The sequence below is a fragment of the Bombina bombina genome, chromosome 1 (assembly GCF_027579735.1).
Source record: "Bombina bombina isolate aBomBom1 chromosome 1, aBomBom1.pri, whole genome shotgun sequence".
Taxonomy (NCBI): Eukaryota; Metazoa; Chordata; class Amphibia; order Anura; family Bombinatoridae; genus Bombina; species Bombina bombina.
The window spans coordinates 1,561,275,132-1,561,294,409 of record NC_069499.1 but is presented as its reverse complement, the minus strand read 5'-3'; the positions used below and the strand labels follow the sequence as shown (position 1 = coordinate 1,561,294,409).

The window sequence follows — 19,278 nt, the reverse complement described above, 5'->3', positions numbered from 1 at the left end:
TGCCTGTGTTCTGTCCATTCCTCCCTTTTTTATGTTCCTGTTTCTTGGCTTCACACAAGATTGGCTAATCAGTGAGGTGGGAAAGAAGGAATACTCTTGGAGTTTTGGGAAATCTTTGCCTTCTCCTAGTGGCCAGAAGTTGAATCCCAGAAATAGTCGACACATGGGGGCCGATTTATCAATGTCCGGATCATGTCCGCCAGACATTGCAGCATACGCTGTCGGCATTTAACATTGCACAAGCAGTTCTAGTGAACTACTTGTGCAGTGTCCCCCCCTGCAGAACCGCAGCCGCTAGCAGGGGGTGTCAATCAACCCCGATCGTACACAATCGGGCGGATTGCTGTCCGCCGCCTCAGAGAAGGCGTATGAGTTAAGAAACAGTGGTCTTAAGACCGCTGCTTCTTAACTCCTGTTTCCGGCGAGCCTGAAGGCTCGTGCGGAAACAGCTGCATCAAGCCCATGGACTCTTACCACTTCAAAATAAATTTCTTATTAGGTAAGCATAAATTGTGTGTTTTATAGAAATACTTGAAATACCAGTGTTTCTTCCCTGGTATATAGCACAAAGAAGAGATGACACTCTCTGGATTTAAGTGAGGGTGATAATCCTTTTAATAGATATTAGTGACGTTTCAAGGGCATTCACCCCTTCATCAGACATTAGTCTGATGAAGGGGTGAATGCCCCGAAACATCACTTATGTGTAATAAAAGGATTATCACCTTCACTTAAATCCAGAGGGTGCCATCTCTTCTTTGCGCTGTTAGGATTTATTCTGGCACCCTGGTATTGTGAGACTTGTTTGTTAGAGTGCACCTGTTGCATATATATGTAAATATGGATATATATATATATATATATATATATATATATATTAAGTCACAAAAGTATTTAAAGTTATATAAAACTACTTTAGTTTCATGTATAAGCAGTATTATGAAATTTAAATATTGCCTGAATGACATAATGTTTACATTTGGTGCCATGCCCTCTCCAAACTGTCCCATTTTAAAGATGCAAATATTCTAAAATCCAAACTATTCTGAAATCCAAACCTTTTCCGATCCCAAGCAGTTTGGATACAGGGTTTTCAAAAATCATTTTCCTTATAGATTTGTTTGTGTTTAAGGTTATAATTGCTCTAAAAGTACGTAATAACTTTTAGCAAAATCATTTTTGCAAAAAAAAAAAGCATATTGCTTAAACAATGATTCCAGTGGTGTTTAGTATGAAGTATAATTTTGTTCCCTTATACATTTCCCAGCCACAATGCCAAGCATAAAATACTTGTAGTTAACCTTGAAAACTATACTTTTATAGAGTGTCACCTTTTTGTACCCAAACTAGTAACATGCCACAGAAAAAAAGCATTATTCTGACTTCTCTCTTTTGATTCCTGTGACAGTGTAATAAATAAGGGTAGTAGCTTGCAAATAAAGGTAATTTAACCTGTCTGGACCTGTAACTAAATGTATCTGCTGGGAATGCATTGCTGTTAGAACTTACACTGGAACTGTAAGTTTAAGAAAAAATGTGTAGCTCTAAAAGCTAAACTAAAGCTTAAAAATAAAGATAAAAGTTGAATACTTTCCTACATGTCCTATAGATTTAAAGGGGCTTTTCAACTTCATTTGTTTCTTTTACACTTATCTTATGCACTGTAAACTCCTATTAAGCCTTACTTTTCTTCCAGGATCAACTTGGAGTACTGATAGCTCAGGAAGAACAAGCAGTTGGTTGGTCCTGCGTAACCTAACTCCACAGGTAATGCACTTAGCTATCTTAACTTCTTAGATCTGAACTTATCAACTGTCCACACACCATTAGGGGCTTGCTTGGGTATATGTTGTTAATAAATAATAAAGTAGCAGAATCTTAAGTAAACTCAGGAAAAGTGAAAAAGTGTATCTGGATAGCAACCATCAGGGTGGGGGCCCAACTTCCAAAAAAATGTAAAAAAAAAAAAAAAATGATTTCAATAAAAAACGTTGACGTGCCACTGCCTGCACTGATATCATGTGAGTGTGACATGATGCTTCACTAGTGTCTCTGACTACAGGGGTTAGTGTTTCTGTTTTATCCATTGGTGTTTATGTGTGTGTGTGTATGTATGTGACTGTGTGTGTATTTATACATGTATGTGTGTGTGTGTATGTTTGTGGAACCAGCAAATTACAGACCTTTTTTCTACAGCATGGGGGGGTGGGGGTAAACAGTGTCACTATACAGTACCACTATATACAGTACGGGGGGGGCGGAACCATGTCACAGACTACTGTGGTCACTTTATAAAGTACTGGGGCGGGTCAGGCCAGCCATCTCACCGGCAGATTACAGACTGTGTCACTAACTCACTATATACAGTACTGGTGTAAAAAGTGTCACTATATACAGTATTAGGGCGTGGCCGGTCTGTTAGCCAAAGGACATTTGGCCGACGGACAATAGTCCAACACACAAGGGGCTGTCAGATAACAGTCCAGCCACGAGATAGATACATAGATTTGATAGATAGATACATAGATTTGATAGATAGATAAATAGATGCAATAGATTTGATAGATATATTTGATGGATAGATAAATAGATAGATTCGATAGATAGATAGATAGATAGATAGATAGATAGATAGATGATAGATAGATAATTTCCCAGACAGAGAATTACAAGACGTGCAGGCTGGGACCCATGGTAAGGTTCCCAGGGGCGGTTGCTGTGCCCAAGGCTCTGATTAGAACAGAGAACTCTGGAGCGTATCTGCCCTCGGCCGAAATCGGAACATGCTTCGTCATTCTGTCCATCGGCCAAATGTCCGTCTGACAGAATACTGTCGGCCAAATGTCCGTCAGCATTTTGTCAGAGCATCGTAATAGGGGGTCAGTCCATCTCACAGACTGTGGGCACAGGGTACCTCCTTTTGCAGACGGAATCTGATTCACATTTTTTTTTCTGTGTTAAATGTAAAAAAAAAATATATATATATATATGTATTAAATTCACCTTTTTTTTTGGGTGGGGCCTTCTTAAATTCTTGCACCTGGGCCCTGTGGTTTCTAGTTACGCCTCTTGCAACCATGTGTACTAAAATTTAGCTGAATGAAGAGAACAGTATATTACGTTAGCCGTATCAAGTAAATTATGTTTAACACCATGATAGATTAAATATATCTTTTTAAACACATCTTCCATACTTAAAGGGAAACTAAAGTCAAAATTAAACTTTCATGATTCAGATAGAGCAGCTTTAAACAACTTTCCAATTTACTTCCATTAACAAAATGTGTACAGTCTTTTTATATTTACAATTTTTGAGTCACCAGCTCCTACTGAGCATGTGCATGAATTCACAGAATATACGTGTATGCATTTGTGATTGGCTTATGGCTTTCACATGATACAGGTGGAGTGGAAATAGACATAAATTTGTCCGAAAAAAATCTACTACTCATTTGAAATTCAGACTAAGGGGCCAATTTATTAAGGCCCGAATGCACCTGTTTCCGCTCATCCTTCAGACCGCTGCTACTTAACTATTCCACCACCTCTGAGGCGGCGGACAGCAATCCGCCCCATCGGATACGATCGGGTTAATTGACACCCCCTGCTAGTGGCCGATTAGTGACGAATATGCAGGGGTCGGCATTGCACAAGCATTTCACTAGATAAATGCAGACAGCGTATGCTGTCGGCATTTAATGATGTGCGGCGGACATGATCGCCCGCACATTGTTCACAGGCGTTATAAGTAATTTTATGTTGCTAGAGGTAGTAGAAATGCATGGCAAACTCAATCAAGAAAATGATTAACATTTCTTCCCGCGTTAAATCTCTTAACTATCTAAAATGACACCAATTTAAAGTTGTTTTAATGGCAAATTATAGAAACATAGTCTCACTCTGTTTGGTTCCAGATTGATGGCTCTACCCTAAGGACATTGTGTCTGCAGCACGGCCCACTAATAACATTCCATCTGAACCTGACACAAGGAAATGCAGTGGTTAGGTACAGCTCCAAGGAAGAGGCCACTAAGGCGCAGAAGTCCCTTCACATGTGAGTGCTGCCTTCTCGTTATATGTGGCTTGACAAATGTGTAATAAAATTCTTTACATTGAGATAAACTGAATGGTGTAAGACTAAAATTTCTTAGTGTGTTTTTTCAGTGTATTCACCTATATTATCTTGCATCTCGTTATATGTGGCTTGACAAATGTGTAATAAAATTCTTTACATTGAGATAAACTGAATGGTGTAAGACTAAAATTTCTTAGTGTGTTTTTTCAGTGTATTCACCTATATTATCTTGCATTAGTCATATCCAAAACTCCATCATTTTAGAGAGTCCTTCATAACATACATTTCTTTTTAATGACACGATGAGTCCATGGATCATCTTAATTACTAATGGGATATTCACCTCCTGGTCAGCAGGAGGCGGCAAAGAGCACCACAGCAGAGCTGTTAAATATCACCTCCCTTCACTCCCAACCCAGTCATTCTCTTTGCCTACATTAGTGATAGGAAGTGGTAAAGTGAGGTGTTGGTTATGATTCTTCAACCAAGAGTTTATTATTTTTAAAATGGTACAAGATTGTGCTGCTTTGTCCTAGGGTGTAGCCGTAGTCCATATCAGTCTCTTCAGTAGAGCAGTGGTGGCTTTAGTGCAATGGGAACTTGTGGGACATAATTCTCACTGCGCCTCCCATGTATTTCATGCTGCCCTATATCCTATAGTCTGTGGTAAAAATTACTCAGCATTTTATTTCTCTACAGGTCGATGTGAGGGAGAAGACCTCTCAAGCATGTGAGCTGCCTTGCTGTCAGGCAGAAGTAGAGGTAAGTGCTACTTTAAATTTTTTGGGGTAAAACAAAGAAAAGACTCAGAAAGAAGTGAGCACACTATGAAAAGCCTAATACACAACATAAAGGGCACAGGAAAAAAGGAGGCACTTTATTGTTGGGGACACTGTAAACTCTCCTAGGTTGGAGAGGACTTGAGACAGCGTTACATTGCAGGCACTGGAGATACGCTAAAATATATGGCTCTGGTGGTTAAACTTCTTACATTTACAAAATGACTAACGGGAAGTTTTTTTTTGCTTCATGGTAACGCCCACGATGGGCGGATTATACTGAGTTGCGCGCCACTTTCGTTGCGCCTCAGTCTGGGACACATTAGGATAAGAGTTTGTCAGGTCTTGCCTAGAAGCGCATGGTCCGTGCAAAGCATGCGTTTCTAGGACCGGAGACAAAATGAATCTGCTGCAGCGTTAAAACGGATCATCTGCTGAATATAGGGGAAGATTACTCTGGTTGCCAGTCAAGTAGGAACACCTCAGCAAAGTAGCTGAGGTGCAGAGGTGTGTTATTACATTCAATTTGTAGATTGCTAATTTGAACAGGCTTCAGTAAAAAGTTACCGTTTTAAATTTAAAGAGACAGTAACGTTTTTTCATTTAAAAATTTTTAATATAAATTTAAAAAATGTTATTGGATATTTTGTCAATTGTGAACCAGTATGGACCAAGGTGCCTTACAAGATGTTACTTGCTCCTTGTGTTTTGATGCCAATGTGGAACCACCAATCCCTTTCTGTCCCTCATGTATTGAGAGGACTTTAAATTATAGGGAAAAGATTTTTTCGGAGCCAACTTTTTCTAATGAGGATGTTGTCCAGGAGTCTAATATGAGGTTCAATATATGCCGCAGCTTTCTCCTCAAGCGTCCCAAATTTTACCGCCCTCACATGCAGTGCCCTGCATTTCCTCTCCAACTCCCGTTGGAGTTACGTTAAGGGACATCGCTTCTATCATGTCTTCTACCATTTCAGATGCATTGTCTGCTTTTCCAATGTTGCAGGGAAAGCGTAAGAGGAAAATCAGATCAGTAAGCAAGTTTTCTGACGCAGTTGCGATTTCGGAGGTCCCCTCCCAGAAATTTGAAGAGGAGGATATCCTAGTAGCATCTGAAGGTGAAATTTCAGATTCGGAAAGTGTAATTCCTCTTGCTGATACTGAGGTTGTATCTTTCAGGTTTAAGCTAGAACACCTCCGCCTGTTACTTAAGGAGGTTTTAGCTACTTTGTACGACAGCGACTCCACAGTAGTTGTTGTTCCTAAGAAGTCCAGTAAGCTGAACAAGTATTTTGAGGTTCCTTCCTCGACAGACGTGTTTCCGGTCCCAGACTGAGCTTCTGAGATCATTGCTAAGGAGTGGGAGAGACCAGGTATACCTTTTTCTCCATCTCCTATATTTTTAAAAGATGTTTCCCATAGCCGTCTCTATTAAGGAGGCTTGGCAAACAGTTCCCAAGGTGGAAGGAGCGGTTTCCTCCTTAGCTAAGAGAACTATTATTCCCATAGAGGATAGTTGTGCCTTCAAAGACCCTATGGACAAGAAGTTAGAGGGTTTACTCAAGAAGATGTATGTGCACCAGGGCTTGCAATGGCAGCCAGCTGTGTGCATTGCTACTGTCATTAGTGCGGCAGCATATTGGTTCGATGGGTTGTCTGATGCTATCAGGACAGAAACTTCTTTGGATGAAATCCAGAATAGGATAAAAGCTCTTAAACTGGCTAATTCCTTTATTACGGATGCTTCCCTTCAAGTTATCAAACTGGGAGCAAAGATTTTGGGTTTCTCTATTTTAGCTTGCAGAGCCTTATGGTTAAAACCTTGGTCTGCGGATGTGTCCTCTAAGTCTAAACTTCTAGCTATTCCTTACAAGGGGAAGACCTTGTTTGGACCTGGGCTGTCGGAAATTATCTCTGATATCACGGGAAGTAAAGCTCATCTTCTCCCTCAGGATAAGAGAAACAAACCAAAAGGACGGCAGAGTAATTTTCGTTCCTTTTGAAATTTCAAGGGAAATCCTTCCTCTACTGCTTCCAAGCAGGAACAGTCTAAACCTGCATGGAGACCCAATCAGTCTTGGAATAAGGGAAAACAATCCAAGAAGCCTGCTATTGAATCAAAGACAGTATGAAGGACTGGCCCCCGACCAATTTTAGATCTCAAGAGTCTAAACAAATTTCTCAGAGTACCGTCCTTCAAGATGGAAACTATTTGTTCCATTCTTCCTTTGATCCAAGAGGGTCAGTTTATGACAACAGTGTATTTAAAGGACGCGTATCTGCATGTTCCCATTCACAAGAATCATCACAAATTCCTAAGGTTTGCCTTTATGGACAAACACTTCCAGTTAGTGGCTCTTCCTTTCGGTCTTGCCACAGCTCCCAGAATTTTCACAAAGGTTCTGGTAAATTTGGAAAAAAAAGTTCCTTATTCCCAAATACAAGGTTAACTTTCTTGGGAATCATAATAGATTCCCTATGAAGATTTTTCTGACAGAAGTCAGGAAATCAAAGATTATCGATACTTGTCTAGTCCTTCAGTCCACTCCTCGGCCGTCAGTGGCCCAGTGCATGGAGGTAATCGGGCTGATGGTGGCGGCAATGGACATCATCCCGTTTGCTCGGTTCCACCTCAGACCTCTGCAGTTAAGCATGCTCAGGCAATGGAACAGAGATTATGCGGATTTGTCTCCTCAAATACTACTGGAGCAGGAGACAAGGGATTCTCTTCTATGGTGGTTATCTCTGGATCATCTCTCCCAGGGTACCTGCTTTCGCAGACCATCTTGGGTGATTGTGACAACAGACGCCAGTCTTCTAGGGTGGGGAGCAGTCTGGGGCTCCCTAAAGGCTCAGGGAGTTTGGACTCAGTCAGAGTCTGTTCTTCCTATAAACATTCTAGAGCTGAAAGCGATCTTCAATGCTCTTCTGGCCTGGCCTCAGTTAGCCTTGGTCCAGTTTATCAGATTCCAGTCGGACAATATAACATCAGTGGCTTACATCAATCATCAGGGAGGAACGAGGAGTTCCTTAGCGATGACAGAAGTAACCAAAATAATTCAGTGGGTGGAGGCCCGTTCTTGCTGCCTGACGGCGATCCACATCCCAGGGGTGGACAACTGGGAGACGGACTTCCTAAGCAGGCAGACCTTTCATCCGGGGGAGTGGGATCTCAGCCCGGAAGTATTCTCCAGCCTGATTCTCAAGTGGGGTCAGCCGGAATTAGATCTCATGGCATCCCGACAGAATGCCAAGCTCCCAAGATACGGGTCGAGGTCCAGTGATCCCCAGGCGGAACTGATAGATGCTCTGGTGGCATCGGTGATCCTCATTGCACTGGCTTTGCCTCGCAGGATTTGATATGCAGATCTGGTGGACATGTCATCTCTACCACCTTGGAGACTTCCGTTGAGGAAGGACCTTCTAATTCAAGGGCCCTTCCTTCACCCAAATCTAGTTTCTCTGAAGGTGACTGTTGGAGATTGAATGCTTAATATTATCCAAGCGGGGTTATTCTGACTCGGTCATTGAGACCATGATTCAGGCTCATAAGCCTGTCACGTGAAAATTTTATCATAAGATATGGTGTAAATATCTCTATTGGCGTGAATCCAAGGGCTACTCGTGGAGTAGAGTTAGGATTCCTAGAATTTTATCCTTTCTCCAAGAGGGTTTGGCGAAAGGATTATCGACAAGTTCCCTAAAGGGTCAGATCTCTGCCTTATCTATTTTGTTACACAAACGTCTGGCAGATGTCCAGATGTACAATCATTTTGTCAGGCCTTGGTCAGGATAAGACTTGTATTCAAACCAGTTAATCCTCCATGGAGTTTGAATTTAGTTCTTAAAGTTCTTCAAGGGGCTCCGTTTGAGCCCATGGGGCCTATCTATCAAGCTCCGAAAGGAGCTTGACGGCCTGTGTTTCTGGCGAGTCTTCAGACACGCCAGAAACAGCAGTTATGAAGCAGCGGTCACAAAGACCGCTGCTCCATAACCCTGTCCTCCTGCTCTGAGCAGGCAGACAGGAATCGCAACAATTCAACCTGATCGAGTACGATCAGGTTGATTGACACCCCCTGCTGGCGGCCCATTAGCCGTGAGTCTGCAGGGGGCGGCATTGCACCAGCAGCTCTTGTGAGCTGCTGGTGCAATGTTAAATGCGGAGAGCGCATTGCTCTCCGCATTCAGCGATGTCTTGCGGACCTGATCCGCACTGTCGGATCAGGTCCGCAAGACATTTCTTAAATATGCCTTTATGCATTCCTTAGATATTAAATTGTTATCTTGGAAAGTTTTATTTCTTGTTGCTATTTCTTCTGCTCGCAGAGTGTCAGAACTCTCGGCATTGCAGTATGAGTCCCCTTACCTTATTTTTCATTCTGATACGGTAGTTTTACATACTAAATTAGGATTTCTTCCTAAAGTTGTTTCTGATCGGAACATTAATCAGAAGATTGTTGTTCCTTCATTGTGTCCTAATCCTACCTCTCAGAAGGAAAGGCTTCTGCACAATTTCGACGTAGTTCGTGCCTTAAAGCTTTACCTGCAGGCAACTAAGGAATTTCGTCAGTCTTCTGCCTTGTTTGTGGTTTTCTCAGGAAAACGTAAGGGACAGAAAGCTACATCTACTTCTCTTTCTTTTTGGCTGAAGAGTATCATACGTTTTGCATATGAGACTGCTGGACAGCAGCCTCCAGAGTTAGGGCTCATTCCACGGGGGCTGTTGCTTCCTCGTGGGCATTCAAAAATGAAGCTTCTGTGGCACAGATTTGCAAGGCTGCTACTTGGTTCTACAAATTTGACACGTTTGCCTCGGCTGCTTTTGGGAGAAAGGTTCTTCAAGCAGTGGTGCCTTCCGTTTAAGTTCCCTGTCTTGTCCCTCCCGTATCATCTGTGTACTCTAGCTTGGGTATTGATTCCCAATAGTAATTAGATGATTCGTGGACTCATTGTGTCATTAAAAAGAAAAGAAAATTTATGCTTACCTGATAAATTTATTTCTTTTTTGACACGATGAGTCCACGGCCCTCCCTGTTTTTGAGTAGACAGGTTGTTGGTTATTATAAACTTCAGACACACCTGCACCTTGTTGCTTCCTTTCTCTCCTTTACTTTGGTCGAATGACTGGGTTGGTAGGGAAAGGAGGTGATATTTAACAGCTTTGCTGTGGTGCTCTTTGCCGCCTCCTGCAGGGCAGGAGTGGTTTTCCCAATAGTAATTAGATGATCAGTGGACTCATCATGTCAAAAAAGAAACAAATTTATCAGGTAAGCATAAATTTTCTATTTCGTGTCGAATTAGCGCACTGCTCCATTGACTTCTATGGGGGAATAGGTTATGGGGTTTTTTTTTACGCTCTTTGGGTTTGCGCTTGAGCAAAAACAGTTTATTTTAAACTCATAATACGAGCGCAACCTGACGCACGCAAAAAACTTCTAGCATAGTTAACGCTCAAGTGTGAGCATTAAATAACACTCCACTTGTAATCAAGCCCTAAATGTTTTAGGAAGCCCCCAGTCTTCAATTGCTTAGAAATCACAAATGAATAAATCATTCTATGTAGTTCGCTACATTACCATGTGGAAACATTACAAGATGCAGTAATATTGTCTTAAAAATCTACAGTTGAAAACCATGTCAGGGTTTTGAATAATTTTCTGATACCCTCCCCTGCATTTTCTACTGCTTTGAAAGACACTGTGGATGTTTTTGTTGATTAGTTTTGTTATAATTAATCATTTTTAGTTTTATCATTATAAATCATTTTGAGACTTGTATAAAAGTTTTTATTAATCCACAGTGAAGAAAATTAAATCTACAGTCAAAGGGGCCAAATTGTCAAGACCTGCTCTGAGGCCTCTGCTCCATAACTTGTCTACCTGCTCTGAGGCCGCGGACCGAAATCAACCCAATTGAATACGATCGGGTTGATTGACATCCCCTGCTAGCGGCAGGGGGCAGCATTGCATCAACGGTTCACAAGAACTGCTGGTGCAATGATAAATGCAGACAGCGTATGTTGGCATTTATCAATGTGCGGCGGACATGATACGCTACATCGTATCATGTCCGCTCATACTTCCATAAATCTACCCCAAAGACTGTGAACAAAAGTGAGTTTTGGTTGTGAAATAAAAAAAATCTCTTTAATCTGCTTTAGATTTCTTATATGAGCTCACTAGGAATAACAAAATACCTCCTGGATTTATGTGCTTTGTAAATATATTTATACTGGAATGTAAGATATTATTGTGATTGTATTATACTATATACTTTATAAACCAATACTTAGGTGATGTGGTTTGACAGGTTATTTCCCTTATTCTTCTGTGTCCACAGACATCACACACCTAAACAATTTATATGGTTATTGGCATATTCGTTTTCAAAGCTTATTTGAGCCCCACATGTTTTGGTTAGGTGATCCATGAAGATTTGTCACATTAGCTAGTGCTTTTACATTCTTGAGCCTGCCGTTTTGAAGAATGAACATATATTAATATTTAAAAATATGAGTGAGTGTGTGTGTGTGTGTATATATATATATAAATATATATATATATATATATATATATATATATATATATATATATACAAAGTTGCAGAAGTGTACGGCACTCACTAAATAAGTTCAGCTACCTGGTGCTCTCACTGGGAAGATACAGACAGTAGAACAGCAATGAATCCCACGGACGGGCTCCGTGTTGCAGCCAGGATCCAAATGAAGCAGGCACACAGGATTTTTCATAAACACTCCGTTTTATTGGCAGTATTTTAACCAAACGTTTCGGCTCAAACACGAGCCTTTGTCAATGGTGTACAAAACCAAATGTGAAATACTGGACAAACCCACACCTTAAATACCCACCCAGCCCAAGTGACAGACCAATCAGTATATGCATCCGTTACACACCCACTCTCACAAGGCAAAAATGTTTGCCGGGTTCACCATAGGCGCGGCGTGACGTCATCACGCTACCTCCGTCCCAGGTGAATCCACAGTGGCCACACGCGACCATAGCAACCAAACATAAACAACTGTGTGGAGCAGATGCGCAATCGGATGTAAATCTGACAGGTAATAGACTAAATATCGATCAGTGAGTGATCAGATCAACCCCACATAAAAATATATTAACAAAAAAGGTATCTAACTGTTTGTAATGCAGAACAAACCTTATATATAGCTTTTGGAAAAGAAAACGCTACAATAACCCATAGTTTAATAACTAATAACACAGCCCTCTATACCCGCAGTATCAAGGCGTGTGGGAAGTAGCTAAGGAGGGTACAATGTGTTTAAATTAATACAAGATGCATCACGCCTAAGGAGTAGGTAGAAACTAACGGCTAGATTTAGAGTTCTGCGGCCAAAGGGGTGCGTTAGCTACGCGTGCTTTTTTTCTCCCGCACCTTTTAAATACCGTTGGTATTTAGAGTTCACAGAAGGGCTGCGTTAGGCTCCAAAAAAGGGAGCGTAGAGCATATTTACCGCCACTTCAACTCTCAATACCAGCGGTGCTTACGGACGCGGCCAGCTTAAAAAACGTGCTCGTGCACGATTCCCCCATAGGAAACAATGGGGCTGTTTGAGCTGGAAAAAAACCTAACACCTGCAAAAAAGCAGCGTTCAGCTCCTAACGCAGCCCCATTGTTTCCTATGGGGAAACACTTCCTAAGTCTGCACCTAACACCCTAACATGTACCCCGAGTCTAAACACCCCTAGCCTTACACTTATTAACCCCTAATCTGCCCCCCCCCCCCCGCTATCGCTGACACCTGCATATTATTATTAACCCCTAATCTGCCGCTCCGTACACCGCCGCAACCTACATTATACCTATGTACACCTAATCTGCTGCCCCTAACACCGCCGACCCCTATATTATATTTATTAACCCCTAATCTGCCGCCCCCAACGTCGCCTCCACCTACCTACAATAATTAACCCCTAATCTGCCGACCGGATCTCACTGCTACAATAATAAATGTATTAACCCCTAATCCACCTCACTCCCGCCTCAATAACCCTATAATAAATAGTATTAACCCCTAATCTGCTCTCCCTAACATCGCCGACACCTAACTTCAAGTATTAACCCCTAATCTGCCGACCGGAGCTCACCGCTACTCTACTAAATTTTTTAACCCCTAAAGCTAAGTCTAACCCTAACACCCCCCTAAGTTAAATATAATTTAAATCTAACGAAATAAATTAACTCTTATTAAATAAATTATTCCTATTTAAATCTAAATACTTACCTGTAAAATAAACCCTAATATAGCTACAATATAAATTATAATTATATTGTAGCTATTTTAGGATTAATATTTATTTTACAGGCAACTTTGTATTTATTTTAACCAGGTACAATAGCTATTAAATAGTTAATAACTATTTAATAGTTACCTAGTTAAAATAATTACAAAATTACCTGTAAAATAAATCCTAACCTAAGTTACAATTAAACCTAACACTACAGTATCAATAAATAAATTAAATAAAATACCTACAATTATCTACAATTAAACCTAACACTACACTATCAATAAATTAATTAAATACAATACCTACAAATAAATACAATTAAATAAACTAACTAAAGTACAAAAAATAAAAAAGAACTAAGTTACAAAAAATAAAAAAATATTTACAAACATTAGAAAAATATTACAACAATTTTAAACTAATTACACCTACTCTAAGCCCCTTAATAAAATAACAAAGACCCCCAAAATAAAAAATGCCCTACCCTATTCTAAAATTAAAATAGAAAAGCTCTTTTACCTTACCAGCCCTGAAAAGGGCCCTTTGCGGGGCATGCCCCAAAGAATTCAGCTCTTTTGCCTGTAAAAAAAAAACATATAATACCCCCCCCCAACATTACAACCCACCACCCACATACCCCTAATCTAACCCAAACCCCCCTTAAATAAACCTAACACTAAGCCCCTGAAGATCTCCCTACCTTGTCTTCACCACACCGGGTCCCGATCTGTCCAGAAGAGCCTCCGAAATCTTCATCCAAGCCCAAGCGGGGGCTGAAGAGTGACGTCCATCCTCCGGCTGAAGTCTTGATCCAACCGGCAAATGAAGAAGTCCATCTTTGGGAAGAAATCTTCATCCTATCCGGGCAGAAGAGGACATCCGGACTGGCAAACATCTTCATCCAAGCCGCATCTTCTATGTTGTTCCATCCAATGACGAGCGGCTGATCTTGAAGTCCTCCGGCGCGGATCCATCCTCTTCGTTCGACGTCCAACTGAAGAATGAAGATTCCTTTAAGAGACGTCATCCAAGATGGCGTCCCTTGAATTCCGATTGGCTGATCCGATCAGCCAATCAGATTGAGCTCGCATTCTATTGGCTGATCGGAACAGCCAATAGAATGCGAGCTCAATCTGATTGGCTTATCGGATCAGCCAATCGGATTGAACTTGAATCGGATTTTCCTACCTTAATTCCGATTGGCTGATAGAATCCTATCAGCCAATTGGAATTTGAGGGACGCCATCTTGGATGACGTCCCTTAAAGGAACCTTCATTCGTCGTCTAGTCGTCGGAAGAAGAGGATGGATCCGCGGTGGAGGTCTTGAAGATCAGCCGGTCGTCATCGGATAGAAGAACATAGAAGATGCGGCTTGGATGAAGATGTTTGCCGGTCCGGATGTCCTCTTCTGCCCGCTTGGATCAAGACTTCAGCCGGAGGATGGATGTCTTCAGCCCCCCGCTTGGGCTTGGATCAAGACATCGTAGGCTCTTCTGGATCGATCGGTGAACCCGGCGTGGTGAAGACAAGGTAGGGAGATCTTCAGGGGCTTAGTGTTCGGTTTATTTAAGGGGGGTTTGGGTTAGATTAGGGGTATGTGGGTGGTGGTTTGTAATGTTGGGGGGGGGGGTATTGTATGTTTTTTTTTACAGGCAAAAGAGCTGAATTCTTTGGGGCATGCCCCGCAAAGGGCCCTTTTCAGGGCTGGTAAGGTAAAAGAGCTTTTCTATTTTAATTTTAGAATAGGGTAGGACATTTTTTTATTTTGGGGGTCTTTGTTATTTTATTAGGGGGCTTAGAGTAGGTGTAATTAGTTTAAAATTGTTGTAATATTTTTCTAATGTTTGTAAATATTTTTTTATTTTTTGTAACTTAGTTCTTTTTTATTTTTTGTACTTTAGTTAGTTTATTTCATTGTATTTATTTGTAGGTATTGTATTTAATTAATTTATTGATAGTGTAGTGTTAGGTATAATTGTAGGTAGTTTATTTAATTTATTTATTGATAGTGTAGTGTTAGGTTTAATTGTAACTTAGGTTAGGATTTATTTTACAGGTAATTTTATAATTATTTTAAATAGGTAGCTATTAAATAGTTATTAACTATTTAATAACTATTGTACCTGGTTAAAATAATTAAAAAGTTGCCTGTAAAATAAATATTAATCCTTAAATAGCTACAATATAATTATAATTTATATTGTAGCTATATTAGGGTTTATTTTACAGGTAAGTATTTAGCTTTAAATAGGAATAATTTATTTAATAAGAGTTAATTTATTTCGTTAGATTTAAATTATATTTAACTTAGGGGGGTGTTAGGGTTAGACTTAGCTTTAGGGGTTAATACATTTATTAGAGTAGCGGTGAGATCCGGTCGGCAGATTAGGGGTTAATTATTGTAGGTAGGTGGAGGCGACATTGGGGGCGGCAGATTAGGGGTTAATAAATATAATATAGGGGTCGGCGGTGTTAGGGGCAGCAGATTAGGGGTACATAGGGATAACGTAGGTTGCGGCGGTGTACGGAGCGGCAGATTAGGGGTTAATAATAATATGCAGGGGTCAGCGATAGCGGGGGCGGCAGATTAGGGGTTAATAAATATAATATAGGTGTCGGCGGTGTTAGGGGCAGCAGATTAGGGGTTCATAGGGATAACGTAGTTTGCGGCGGTGTACGGAGCGGCAGATTAGGGGTTAATAATAATATGCAGGGGTCAGCGATAGCGGGGGCATCAGATTAGAGGTTAATAAGTGTAAGGTTAGGGGTGTTTAGACTCGGGGTATATGTTAGGGCATTAGGTGCAGACTTAGGATGTGTTTCCCCATAGGAAACAATGGGGCTGTGTTAGGAGCTTAACGCTGCTTTTTTGCAGGTGTTAGGTTTTTTTTCAGCTCAAACGGCCCCATTGTTTTTTATGGGGGAATCGTGCACGAGCACGTTTTTTAAGCTGGCTGCGTCCGTAAGCACCGCTGGTATCGAGAGTTGCAGTGGCGGTAAATATGCTCTACGCTCCCTTTTTTGGAGCCTAACGCAGCCCTTCTGTGAACTCTAAATACCAGTGGTATTTAAAAGGTGCGGGGGGGAAAAAGCATGCGTTAGCTACGCACCCCTTTGGCCGCAGAACTCTAAATCTAGCCGAGAATGTCCTGCAGTTGCAAAATGTCGTGCAACTGGTTGCTCAGATCGTCCCTTATCAATTCGCCTGACGGATTGCCGTTTTGTGGTTTGCCAAGCGTTCCTTGAAAGGTGTCACCGTTTTGCCTATGTAGAATTTTGAACATGGGCAAATAATGGCGTAGACCACATATTCCGAGGTGCAAGAGAGTCTATGCTTTATTTTATACCTCTTGTTGTTGTGGGGATGTTGGAAGGATGTTCCAGCGATAAGATTGTTTCAAGTGACACAATTGCCACACTTGTAGCATCCTGGTTTCCCTCTCGTTAGCCATGTCTGTTTATCATAACAGTGTGTAGGGTCACTGAGTACCAGTAGATCTCTAAGGTTGCTTGCTCGTTTGTATACCAACCGGGGTACCGGAGCATCCACAAAGGGTAGGCTAGTATCCTTAGAGAGCATCATCCAGTGTTCCTTAATCACATTCTGGAGCATCCCAGATCCCGGAGTATAAGTGGTTATGAAGTTCATCCGCTTGGGCTGTTCAATCGTTATCCGTTTTGATATTGTGCGATTCTGGATGAGTTTGCTTGCTTCACTTCTTTGTTGATTTATTAGGGTCGGTGGATATCCTCTCCCCAGAAATTTTTGGGACATTTCTTCGAGTTGTCTCTCTTTTCGGGAGTCATCCGTGTTGTTCCGGACGACCCGCAGGAGTTGGGAGGAACTTACACCGTCTTTCTGAAATCTAGGATGGAAACTCTGATAATGTAGAATAGAATTTTTATCTGTGGGTTTTTTAAACAAAGTGGTATGTAATTTATAACCATTGGGTGTTTCTACCCTGAAAATTTCCAGGTCCAGAAAGTGAATCTGGTTATTGTTGTGTTCCATTTTGAATCTGATGGTCGAATCAAGGGCATTCAACCCTTCAACCCATTTAATAAGATTTTCAGGGGTACCACCCCAAATCATGAAGACATCGTCTATGTACCTACGATACATTCTGATGGGGTTCTGTCTGGAGAAAATATTGTATTTTTCATACATAGCCATATAGATGTTGGCATACGATGGGGCCATATTAGACCCCATCGCAGTGCCCATAATTTGTAAAAAAGTACTCATTCTCAAATCGAAAGTAATTTTTCTCCAGGCAGAACTCCATCAGATGCAGCAGGAATTCTACAGGCGGACCAGTATATAGTGGATTATCACTCAGGATTTGTCTCAACATATCTATACCATGACCATGGGGTATCACCATGGTATAGACTTACTACATCCATGGTAACTAAAATGTCAGTAGAAGCTAGGCTGTTGAAGTCCCTCAGTAGTTTAATGAGTTCAGAAGAGTCTTTAAGGTGGGACTGGGTATTTTGTACCACCGGTTGTAGGTAAAAATCAATAAATTCTGCTAGAGGCTGCATGAGTGATCCCCTGGCAGATACAATAGGTCTGCCAGGGGGATCTTCAAGTGACTTATGGATCTTGGGCAGTAAGTATAGTATTAGGGAGATTGAATAATCAACTGAAAGAAACCCCAATACATCATCATCAATTACCCCAGCTTGGTATGCCATACCCAGGAATTCATCAATCTCTCTTTTAAAAGGTCTAGTCGGATTAGACTGTAATAGGCGATAAGTGTTTGGATCATGTAGTTGTTTGTAAGCCTCACCTCTATATTGTACATAATCAAGTATTACCGTGGCACCACCCTTGTCCGCTGGCCTTATAACTATGTCTCTATCAGTAGATAAAGATTTAATTGCCCGTCTTTCAGCACTTGTAAGATTATCTCTTGGCAGAGGCATATCCTTGTGTAGTTCAGTAAGGGTCGTTGTACAAATATGATGGAATGTTTTTTATCGAAGAGTGTGTGTTAATCGGTTCAAAGGTGCTGCTTGCTTTAAATTGTTTCGGAGTTTGATCCCCTTTATCCTTAAAAAAATCTTTAAGCTTCAACTGCCTTTGAAATCTTCCCATATCAACCATCAAATCAAACAAATAGCAGCGGGGAGTTGGTACAAAAGACAAATCCTTATTAAGAACTCTTATCTCGTCGCCCGTAAGAGGGCGTTTGCTCAAATTATAGATTATTGTGTCTTTTTCTGTCGTTGTTTGTTTTTTTGTTTTGCCCCGCCCCCTCGTGAGGCTACCGCCTCGGGGCCTACGGATAAAGGGGGTTTCTGTGCAGATCGTGTAATTACCCTGCTAGATGTAGTGGCTGTTGTGTTCTGAGTTTCACTTTCTGAAGAGTCCCCCACACTGCTGTCTACTGTGGTGAGATTAATCTGTCTATTTTTATTGAAATGTATTCTCCTACGTCCACTCCAAGTGGTATCCCTCCCAAACAACCAACTATAGACCTTTTTATCTCTATAGTCGTTCTCAACTGTTACAAATTTTTTATTCTTAAATGTTAACAGGTCCTGTTTATCTACTGATAGAGACATAGCCATAAGGCCAGCCGACAAGGGTGGTGCCACGGTAATACTTGATTATGTACAATATAGAGGTGAGGCTTACAAACAACTACATGATCCAAACACTTATCGCCAATTACAGTCTAATCCGACTAGACCTTTTAAAAGAGAGATTGATGAATTCCTGGGTATGGCATACCAAGCTGGGGTAATTGATGATGATGTTTTGGGGTTTCTTTCAGTTGATTATCCAATCTGCCCAATACTATACTTACTGCCCAAGATCCATAAGTCACTTGAAGATCCCCCTGGCAGACCTATTGTATCTGCCAGGGGATCACTCATGCAGCCTCTAGCAGAATTTATTGATTTTTACCTGCAACCGGTGGTACAAAATACCCAGTCCCACCTTAAAGACTCTTCTGAACTCATTAAACTACTGAGGGACTTCGACAGCCTAGCTTCTACTGACATTCTAGTTACCATGGATGTAGTAAGTCTATACACGGTGATACCCCATGGTCATGGTATAGATATGGTGAGACAAATCCTGAGTGATAATCCACTATATACTGGTCCGCCTGTAGAATTCCTACTGCATCTGAT

General features: G+C 41.1%; 1 protein-coding gene across 1 annotated transcript in view; it reads left to right on the top strand.

Moving 5' to 3' along the window:
* Positions 1 to 19,278, top strand: part of TNRC6C (trinucleotide repeat containing adaptor 6C) — a 1,532,250-nt gene that overhangs the window by 1,502,214 nt on the left and 10,758 nt on the right. The window contains exons 20-21 of the mRNA XM_053709646.1: positions 1,697 to 1,767; positions 3,915 to 4,054. Of these exons, the coding sequence (XP_053565621.1) occupies positions 1,697 to 1,767; positions 3,915 to 4,054 (211 nt within the window). The remainder of the gene's footprint in view (positions 1 to 1,696; positions 1,768 to 3,914; positions 4,055 to 19,278) is intronic.